Below are 11,008 nucleotides of genomic sequence, written 5' to 3'. Positions count from 1 at the left end.
AGCATGGTTTCCTCCTTGTGATGAACATGCATAGAGTTGTTTGTGGATCCAGATATTGCAGAGGGATCCAGGCTTTAGCAGCCACTTTCTGCCCTTTAAAATGTTTAGGTTTATATTAATGAAACTTGGAGGAAAGGACCATCATGTCTCTGTATATATATTTGTGCATATATTTATAGTCATTAGATCCACTTAAACTGTCTTTCAGGAAAGCACTTTTGTCTCCCAAGCATCCATCTTTCATTCTGCAAGGTAATTAGAAGTTGGGTGTCTGCAGTGGACTGAATTTACTGTTGGGTAGGAAGACTGGTCCCACTGCTGCCACAGCTGATCCCTGTTTTTGCTGTCCTTTGTACCATGCTCTTACTTACATGGGAACACATAATCAGGTTGTGTGTTCCATGCTAAAATTGACTTTCCTCTTGATATGTCTTCACTTGGACATATCTTTTTTGGACATATCTTAAGCAATGTCTATGTAAGTGAAGAGTAATGCTGGCTGAAACCTGTTAAAAACTTAAACACGCCCACTGAGTCATGCCATAGGAATTTGCCTAGGAGGCTAATCTCAAAAGATGTTTTGGGCTTTCTGGTAACAAAGGAAGCCGCTGTCCTCCACCCAATAAATAGGGGAGCAAAGAGACGGAGTATGACTTAAAATAATCAGTAGTGATGTATATTTTCTTCCTTTGATGCATCAGAATCTTTTGAAACATCCTTTTCCCTAGAAGATCTCTGTTCTTCTCCTGTAAGAAGGTGAATTAGTTTCATAAGTCTCCAGTAAGTTAAGTTATACCACATTGTTCCTTGTCAGGCTTTTGATGAAAGCAAGTGGCATAATTTTTTATTTTTAATGTATAAACCAAAGAAGGCCTTTTTCTCTGACCCTAACAGAAAAAGAGGCATAGCAGAACTGAAGAAAACTTGCCAATGGCTTCCATCATCACTGTGATACTAAGTGCCTTATGGCATTTTTAGCCCTGCACTGTCTGGTGTTGCAAAAGCCAATCTATGGTGACTAAGCCATGGTGTTCTGCTTGGCTGTACTTATAAGCGAATTTAATCTGGGTGCACTTGTAGCAGTTGTACTGTACCTTAATCCTCCTCTTCCTTTGGGATCAATGTTTAAAATTCCTGATAGAACTGAAGATTGCTGCTGTAGGAACTACTATAATCATTTAAACATAGTAACTTCAATTAAAGCTCCTGTCAAATCCTACATGATTATTAATTACCTGAATTTTGTGTTGGCATCAGAAGAGCTTCTGAGAAGTTCTGCTCTGCTCACTTTCCTACGACACACCTTACAGTTCTTATGGCTTTTGCTTGCCCTTTGTTTTGTGATGTAAAATAATGACCATCACAGCTTATTGTCAAACTTCAGATACCTAGTCTTCAATGTACATTAAGTGTAAAAATAGTATAATAATAGTAAAAATTTTTAAAATACCAATAAATACTTGCTTCCAATAAAAAATACATGTCGAAGATAAAAATCAAAGCAGTAAGTGTGGGAAGTGCAGTTCTGTATTAGTATTTTAAAAGTTTGATCAAAGCCTCAGCTACAAGTAATGAAAGATGGAAATAGTGTTAAACAAACAGGGCAATTTCAACTTTGTCCTTCTGCGGCAGCATTTTTAGGTGTGGGAAAGTAGAGTTTGTTTAACCAGCTTGCTAAGAAACAGCTTGAGCCATTGCCAGAGAACTAGAATGCTTTGAATTTGTCTATGTTGTGAGGTCTGTAGGGACACTTATCATTTAGTGTCTTACTGTGCTAAGAGCTTACTGATTTCATGTTTTTTTCTGAAACATGCCTATCTGCTTTACTAGCAGTGAAAAATAGCCTTTTATGCCATAACTTGCAAGATATATTTTAAGTCTATTATTTGCGGGGAAAAAAAAGATACCTAGATGTAGGAAATTCAACTGTATAAAGGACGAAAAATTGAATTCATTCAGAATATCAGAATATCATCTCTATTGTTGGAAGTAGGTGTGTACAACTTGATAAGAGGCTCTCTCTTTTTTGATAGTCCAATTTCAGTTGCAGCGATGATCTAAGATGAAAAGAGTATGAATCTTCCTAGCTGCAAACTCTTGCACTGGTATCCTTGCTGTTGTTCTCTACAGAAAGAAATCCAAGATGAATATGCTGCTAGACTGAATTAGCATGAGGCCAGCTGCTCCCATGGTGCATATCAGTTGTAAGCTTGGGCAAATACAGAAATCTCTTAGTAAAGAAGACAAACTGGAACACAAGAGAACACAAACAATGAGTAGGAGCAAAATTGTTTGTTGAGTCAAACCAAAATTTTTCTGGCAAAAATTAAACACACAGGAAGAAAAAAATGGGCTTCACTTGAATCAGTCCAAAATTTTAAGTGAAATATCATTAATGCAGATTTTGGAGAGTGGAAGCTTGTATATTCTTGTTTGTTCCTTAAAAGGATTTTTTTTTAGTCCACAAGCCAGTGGTTTTGGATTCGTTAAAGCACTGAAATTGGGTTTTACAGTGTTTAGAAAATAAACATGTTTATTTTTTTTTCCTGTAACATTACTGAATTCAGCATCTCTGTACAAATAGTTTACAGTCCTGCTAAATAATTTGTTTTGGTAAACATCAACTGGAGAAACACCCAGTTCTAACGAGGGACATTTGCTTTTCTGCTAAGGAGAAATACAATTTAAAAATATTAATCAATTTAGGTTTAATTTAACATGATTATTTGTCTTCTGAAGCACTTCTGAAGTGCCAAGGCAAACTGAAATGCCCTTCTACATTCTTACTGTCTTTTAGTTTGTTTATGACCACAGAAGTCACACAGGCTGCCTACTTTTAACAGTGTACACAACGTGTTCTTGTGTGGGCTGTCTTCAAGAGACCTACATCTTCTTTTGTGTGACTTGTTCTCTGAAAGAAAGCCTTCATTTCTCTTCCATCTTTTCTTTTTGCCTGCTTATATGTTTTTTGGCATAGCACATCAACTTTTGGCTTCTAAACTGAGCTCTTTCACAGGTTAACCTTTCTTGGCTTTAGCACCCACTTGGAGAAGTGAAGCTATTCGGCTGGTAGCCTCTGTTCTCATTAGTGCCTGGCAGATTTGGTAAGTGCCCCTTCTGTCTTTTACCTGCTTCAGAACCACGTGTTCACTGCCGATTCAATAATTAACTCCTTGTTTGCCCATGAAGCCTGTTCACCCTGCACGAAACCAAGTATGCTGCTGGGCCACTGTGCATTGATTGGTGTGTTTGAATGAGAGAGAGATCTCTCTTAGGGCACTTTTAGCGAGCAATTCCACAATTGTTGCATAACTTTTTCTTCTCTGTACTAGCTCCCTGTCTGTCTTCAGTTGTAAAAGCTGATGGCAGGCATCAGGATATGACTGCCTGCCTGCCTGCTGACACTTAGGGTAATTTTTTTGATGAAGTAGAAACAAGTTTGTTGTGGATCCTAATTTGTTATTTGCAGCAAGTTACATATCACCACTTTACATCTCTTTATAAAGATCTGTTTGTCATTGTTCAGAATCAGCTATTTCACCCAGCCTGCGTGGAAAACTGGCACTGCCAGTTAATTTTACTGGTCAGCTTTTAGAGCAGAACTGCAAGTATACCCTTGGTATGTTTTCACATATAGCATTACAAGAAATCAGGACCATAATTATTGGGTGTCAGAATAGACAATAATCTTGCCCAGTTGGAAGATGCAGGCCTGCTCGTAGTGTTAAAAGATATTGCTTAGGCTTCTCTTTCCATGCCTGATTTTCATTTGGCATTTCAGAATCAGTACGTCCCAAAGGTTGTGCTTTATTTTGGGAATAGCCTTGTTCATTGTGCTGCAGAGATTGTTGTGCCAGCCTGCACTGGACCCACATTCTGCATGCATGGCTTTTGACCACATGATTTTTTTGTGTTGTTGACTTGTAATTTACACTTGACCATGTCAATAAGCAAGGAGGATAAAATATGAAGTTTGCAGCATGTGCATTGTTGTGAAGTAGAAAAAAAAGATCACAGCTAAAAATATGAATAACCAATAAACTTGCATTGTCTTGGAAGATTCCAGCCTGAAAGAATCTATTCTGTAGTCACTTGTGATGGACTAATAGTAATAGCTTGCAGGCAACCAATACTGTTTTTTAAAAAATTATATATATGTATTAGACTTTCACAATGTCAGACAGGATATAATTGCAAATATTAGGAATTAATGATCAGGTGGGAGGGAGCAAAATCTTTGGATTATTAATAATGATTTTCAGAGCACTGAAACTTCATAAAACCTAGAAGATGTGATGTGATGGAATAGCTTAAATAAAAGAAAAAAGAAAAAAACCTAAGGCTTGTTCAGATGATTTCAGACAAGTCAGTGTTACATTGATACTTAAAATGTGAGGAGAAAATAAGGAAGCAGCCAATATTGGATTTCTTGTTCTTAAAGGATTAAAGCAGGGTAACAAATGGTAGTCAGTGTAGCTTAATGGAAAGTATCTCTATTTCAATTTGATTCTGATCTTTAAAGCTATCAGTATGATCAGCCACACTTATGAAAGAAATTATTGCCTTTAGAGTAATGCTGCATAATTCGTTGACTAAGAAATTTCAAAAATACAACTCCCAAATTCCTCAAAATGGATAAAAGGGAAGTAACCAACTGACGTCAGCTTTGATGATTCCCAGGTCACAGACACAAAGCAGGGGGTGTTAATCATGTCATCTGGGTATTAATTTTTAGCCTGCAATATTTTAGCTTTTTTTCCTTTTTATTAAAAGGAAAAATTCTTAGAAGTCTACTTATAATGGATATTTCTAATGCAGACACTTAGTTCATTAAACAGAATCACAGGAAGATTTGTTTAAAGAAACATACCATGTTGGTAGTCATGTGCTGTCTAAATGAGTACAATTGTTCTCAGGTTTATGCACAGTATGATCCTGATGTTTAGTAGTGAGCATTTAGCTGTTGGTCTTCATCTTTTTTTTTTTTTTTTTTGAGCCATCTCCCCTATTTCTTTCAAGTCCTTATGGTACCATAGTTTGGAAAGAATTAACCAAGCTGCCAATTAGGCCATTTTGCTGTTTAAAAAATATATCAAACCTAGAATTGATCAGGTTTTCTTTTGAAGTAGTCCAAAATGAAATGTTGTCCTTTTTGTCTAGTTCTGGACTGGAGTTATTTTGATTTGGGGGTGTAGGTAATTTTTTCATAAAAATATTAGGAAAACATTATTGAAAATATTGTTTTCAGTTTTTGGCCACAACAAAAACAGATAGGATTTTTTCTTTTTCTAGTAAATGAGTGTGTGGGAAACATGATCAGGAATTTACCTGTTGTTTTGACCAGCTTCTTAGTACTGGCAAAAGCAGGGAAACATTTTTGGTAATACAGTTGACATTGGTAATTATCTTATCAAAAGGTATTTTCCTAATCTTGTTTGCTAAATGCCAACAGACCCTAGTCAAGACTAGATTAAATGTCTCCTATCTGACCTGGTAGCTGCCACTGAGAAGCCCATTGGTTACCTATTACCTGAGGTATCTGGGAGTGTGGTGAGAATCAAGCTGCCTTACTGTTCTGAGCATACAGTGCATGGTGATCTGAACGAGATTTTAGCTCTGCACCCAATTCTACTCCCCGTACCTAATCCTTCAGTATTTTGCTTTTAACCTGGGAATGATTTCTTAGGAGGTGTAACATCTACCTGGGAAATTTCCATCAGTGCCATCCATGTGCTGGGTTTCTGTTTTCTGGGAAGATAGAAAATATACCCCCCTTCTTCCTAACCACGTAAGTCAAACATCCTGTAATTGAAGTAATCTAAATTATCTTCTGCCTCTGATATCCTGCTGCCTCAGTACACAATGACCCAACCACCTAGTGGGGCTGAAGCTGCTTCTCCTTGGTGCTTTTCTCTTGCTGGAGGTGGTGTGGAGGAGGGGAAGGAAGATAGTTTAAACAGTTTTTTATCTCTATTGGATTCCTGTTAGTAAGGGGAGGCGGAGGTGAAGAGCAATGACCTGAGCATAGCAAATGTTGTTACCCTGTTGCATCATAATTATTTCATTTCTAAGGGGAAGTTAGAAGCAACAACAGCAATAAAAGCAGTGGTTTCTGCCTTGTTTTCCAGAGCAGCTTTAACAGGCATCTCTACCATGACTCTGCACTGCTTGCAGCTTTTTCTCTTGCTTCTTCTTGGTTCATGGTGGCCAGACTCAGAGCAGCATGTGGCAGGAGCTGTGAAGGTCAGAGAGCACTATATAGCTGTACAGATTACCAGCTGGACCTACAAACCACAACCTGAGGAAAAGTCCAGGTAACAAAGTACAGGATAAGAAGGATGAAATTAGTCCTCCCTTGAGGCTGAAAAGTGGGTTTTGTCTGTCATCTCTTGTGGAATTGCAGAGATCAGGAGGACTTTAAAGCACAGTCTGTTGATTTCAGAGGAACTTGGTTGACCTGAAACAGCATGATCTGAACTACAGCCAGTGACATATTAAAAGCTCCTTTTTATTTGCTGCATTAGAGGATAGAATTATTTTTATGTTTTCAGAGCACTTCTGTTAAATAAGCTCCAAGACTTGCTTTTTTCATTTTTGCATAGCTTAATGTTGGCTGCTTAGGGTTTTTTAATGTATTTATTTTAGGTACATGGATGTTGAGCAATATTAAGTTGAGCCATGGTTTGGTAAGATCTCAAAAACTTTAGGACTTTAGAATTTGCTGAAGGAATAATTTTGTTCCAGTTTTGATGCTATCACTTTCACTTAAATCAGAGCCAGATGAACTTTGGAACTAGTTGTACCATTTCTGAGTTGTTCAGGACTTTTATGAAATGTACGTTCTGATGAGTAAAGGTGGTAAGATGAAGCATTTCTCTGCTTTATTAAGTGAAAATACTGATTTTTATTTTTTTTTTCAGATAGCATTGCACAGTGGCCAGTCTACCTGCATCCACCAATCCAGAATATAAAATTTGTTGTTTTTATTGCTACTACTGTCCTTAGGATTATAAACACTGCAAGTGCAATGCTACAGATTTCAGAACTTTGATGTAATTTCAAGTTGTGTTTAAATATGGGAGGGAACTACTAAAAATGAAACATTAAAGTTAGATAAAAATTACTTGTCCTCTTACATTAAATGGGGTTTTTTTATACTGCTCCTTTTATATATATATATATAGGTGGATGATTTGTTTGGGTTTGGTTTTTTGGTTTGTTTGTTTGTTTTTTGGGTTTTTGGGTTTTTTTGGTGGGTTTTTTTTTCCCCTAAACATGTATTGCATTTCAGGATAATATGGAAAAGATACTTCCAGTTCAGATTACGACTTTCTAACTTTTAGTTTCCCAAGATCTAATTATAGCAAAGTTCCTGTGATTTTAAAACCTCCTTGAAAGTTTATAGAGCTGGTATAAGCATAATGTCAAACTGGCAAGACAGAAGAATATAGGATTTAATGACAGGAACATGAAGCCAGCTGCCATTTAAGTATTGACCTGGACATATGCATTTACCAGTTAAAACTTCATTCTCTTCTACACTGGGTGCATCAGTGTAAGCATCAACATTGCAGTTGATGCTTACTTTTTTTTTTTTTTTGCAGATGGAGTGTTTTCATCCAGTAGAGACTCACAAGACTTTCTAAAACCTCAGCTGAAGTTCTCTGAGATAACCTAGCAGTATTTTATATGCAGTGTCTATTGGGTTACCTTGCCTAACTATTTAGAGCCAGTAACATCCCACATGGGTCTAATGAATTTTATAGAGCTTATAAAAACCCAAAATAAACAAGCAAACAAAACCCAAAAAAACTACAAACTTAAAAAAAAACCAAAGAAAACCAAAAAAAACCCCAGAAAAACAAAAGACCTCACAACACAAATATACTTACTGAGGAAGAGTTAATGGCTTGATGGCTTGGGTTCCAAAGGTATTGGGGTATGTAACTTGTGCTGATTTCAGTAGAAGCTGAATGTCTATATGCAGTGTAAGAATCTGATTGATACTTTGGTGCTTTTATTTATAAATAACTTGATAGGCCGAAAGGAAATTGGATTCTTCCTGAGCTTTTCCTTAATTTTAACTAGAAAAGGGCGCCTTATTTCTCTGAGTGTCAGTTTTATCTTTGCGGAGGTTTGTTACTATGTACAAGTGCTATTTATTTATAAGGCACTTCAGCATGAAGCGCATATGTATTATCATATATATTATCATTCATATAAATTATGAATCTTACAGTGTTGCTGCAATTCCTGGAAGTTCTGTAACTAGACCTGCTTGCATAGTGTGATGTTTCTGAAGTGTTAGTGTGCTAGCTATTTTATTCCTCCTTACTATACAATTGGCACTGATAAGTTTCCTCTTCTGCCCTACAGTCTTACAGGCATATTCTCATGAACACGGCCACATTAGGGCAGCTCTTGCCAATGAAGGTTATGGATCCCATCCTTCCCCTTAAAGAGTTATACAAAATTTTATCATGGTGGGAATTAATTGATTAAATTTTATCGGGGGGAATTAATTGAAACACCAGTTGCTTCTGCCTGACTCTGCTGTGGTGAGAGAGGGGTGCAGAGGAATTTACAAGAGATCTCTTCCAAAAGGATCTCCCCCTTATGGACTTGGGATGTCACTGAAGTGGGTTCTCTCTGCTCAGCCTCCCCATGCTTGAGCAGCCCATCAGCTCCTCACTGTCAAATGTGCCTGAAAGTGCATTACAAAGAGAGCAAGTGGAATTACTATTGAATTCAGTCATCATACATACTATAGTAAATCAACCAATAAATATGAAGGGCTGTTACACTTTCAGCCCTCTTCTCGTCATTATTTCCATTGCAGAAGTGTCGTTAGCTGGTTTCCTTCTGCTTGCCTAAATATTTTCCAAGAAAACATTGTGTGGTCTCCTGGGTGTCAAACTGTTTATGTAACAAGACTAAGGGCACCTTGCAGTGTTTCTCCTTTTCTAACTTGCTGTGACATCTTTGGTTGTTGTCAGAGAACAGCTTTGTGCTTGCCTTCAGAGTCATTCCTGTGACAGGTGCTTGCTGTTAATGCTGTTTTAAAACCCTTCAGGTGAGTCTTAAAGTTCAAACATAGGGCTGAATAAACATAAATTCAGGTTTTTTTCCTCTGTTTTGTAAGATGCTTTCTAGGTTAAGTATGGTTGAGACATCTTCTGTGTCTTGGACAAAACAAAGTCATCTTTATGCCTTTGTAGAATCAAAAGGACCCATAAAAAACACCTGTAAAATCATTGGTGAATGTTCTAGGTATGGATATTGGATGCCCTATATGATCTGATGCCCTATATTATCTGGTTCGGGATCATCATAAATTCCATAGAGTAAGAGGGATATGTGAAGACACTACAAAGAGTTGGACTGTGTGCTTTGCCTTCAGCAAAATGTGCAAGCAATTAAATATATTTCCAAGATTCATTTTTTGAGATTTCCATCAAACAGCAGTGGCATCTCTGAGAATCTTTGTCCTTTCAATATTTTTTGCAACTCTTTTGGTTTCAGATTGGAACATTCAGATCCTGTATTTAAGAAAATTTCTTACAGAGAATATGAAGTGGATTTTAAAAAAGAAAAACCAGCAAATACATTTGCAGGTAAACAGGAATGAAATGTTCTGATTATTTTGGTTTGTTCCTTATTTTAAAGCCAGTGGCAACCTAAGCATGCTTGTATTTTTGCATTCATTATTTGCACATAAACCAAATAGGCACAGGGGATGAGGTCTCTAAAGTGCAGGAACGAGGCTTCCAAAGGCGTTAAAAAGGTTGGGCTTTCAGAGGATGTGGCTGTCTGGAAATAGTTGCACCATACAAAGTTGTTCTCTTTGTTTTCAGCATCTGATGAAATTTACCACATGCATTTAAATTTGGCACAGCCACAGTGATGACAATATGAATTCCTTGTGAAGGAATCTTAAGGCCTGAAACTAAATATATTCAAAATAGTTTACAAAAAAAGAGACTAACAAGCCAAAAGTTGTCTTAGCAGCTTTTTTAATTGCTTATTTTTGCAACTTGGGGAGTAGGGATACCAGCTCTTGAAATCTTTTGCAGGAAATGCCTCAAGAAATTTGCAGTGTGGAAATGATTATTTACTTGGATAACATTTGGGAATTGAAAGATCTCTTTGTTCTGTGACTTCTGGCATTCAGAGTGCTACTTAAAGTAATGTGTTTGAATGCCTTTCTCTAAACTCTTAAGCTATAAAATGTTTATTTTCTAAAACTATTTAATGAAATTAAAATTTTATGTGAAAGACGTCTAGAAATTTTCAATGAACCTCAGGATGAATCTTTTGATACAGTTTCTGTATCTGTAAATAACTTCTTTCCCCTTATTTTGCTGTGATTTTTAAGTGCTAGTTGCCAGATGCAAAATTTATAACATTTTGGAATATGCACTATAGGCTTTAAGTTCCCCTATGCCTTATTATGGGTAAATCTTCATTGCAGTGTTATTATATTCTCTGTGTTAATTTTGGGACTTGTATTTTGAGAGCTAATATTTTTGAAGGGGGAGAAAATTCTTTGTTTCACTCAACATAATGTTTTATTAATATTTTCCTCTTTCTTTATCTTGAATAACTACAGGACTTCTGGGACCAACCCTGCGTGCTGAAGTGGGAGATACTTTAGTGGTTCACCTTAAAAATATGGCTGACAAGCCAGTCAGCATTCATCCTCAAGGCCTAGTTTACAGCAAAAGTGAAGAAGGTAAGTACTCTAGAAACCCCATGTTTTGCTCATTTGCTTGTAGATTACTGCATGAAATGTTGGCAGGGATCCAGATCAATGTGTGAAGCTATGTGTCACACAAATATCTATTGATCCTGGATTGCACCTTCACCTCCATTGTTAGCTCCTTTCTTGTTCATCACTGTAACAGTAGGAATGTGAGTGTCATGAGCACAGTTTCCTAACAGTGCTGATCATGCTGTTCTGATACTCAGAATTTAATGCTCAGCTTTGTGGTGCTTTGCTCCACACCTT

The 11,008-nt window shown here is 36.9% G+C and overlaps 1 protein-coding gene and 1 long non-coding RNA gene across 3 annotated transcripts in view; both read left to right on the top strand.

Annotated features, from left to right (window-relative positions):
• The first annotated feature begins 6,044 nt into the window (after nt 1-6,044).
• The window catches only part of F5 (coagulation factor V), a 34,060-nt gene continuing 29,096 nt past the window's right edge, over nt 6,045-11,008 (top strand). The window contains exons 1-3 of one of the 2 annotated variants that reach the window (XM_018908100.3): nt 6,045-6,314; nt 9,523-9,614; nt 10,610-10,732. In XM_018908100.3, coding sequence (XP_018763645.2) covers nt 6,154-6,314; nt 9,523-9,614; nt 10,610-10,732 — 376 coding nt within the window. In that variant the 5' untranslated portion in view covers nt 6,045-6,153. Of the gene's footprint in view, nt 6,315-8,998; nt 9,074-9,522; nt 9,615-10,609; nt 10,733-11,008 lie in introns of those variants that run through there. The other variant, XM_018908102.3, reaches the window with a different exon arrangement.
• Nucleotides 6,329-7,123, top strand: LOC115484876 (uncharacterized). The gene is made up of 2 exons (XR_003945600.1): nt 6,329-6,835; nt 6,921-7,123. It is a non-coding gene; the product is annotated as an uncharacterized LOC115484876 (long non-coding RNA).

Source organism: Serinus canaria, chromosome 1 (assembly GCF_022539315.1).
Source record: "Serinus canaria isolate serCan28SL12 chromosome 1, serCan2020, whole genome shotgun sequence".
NCBI lineage: Eukaryota > Metazoa > Chordata > Aves > Passeriformes > Fringillidae > Serinus > Serinus canaria.
This window is presented reverse-complemented; position numbering and strand designations above follow the sequence as displayed.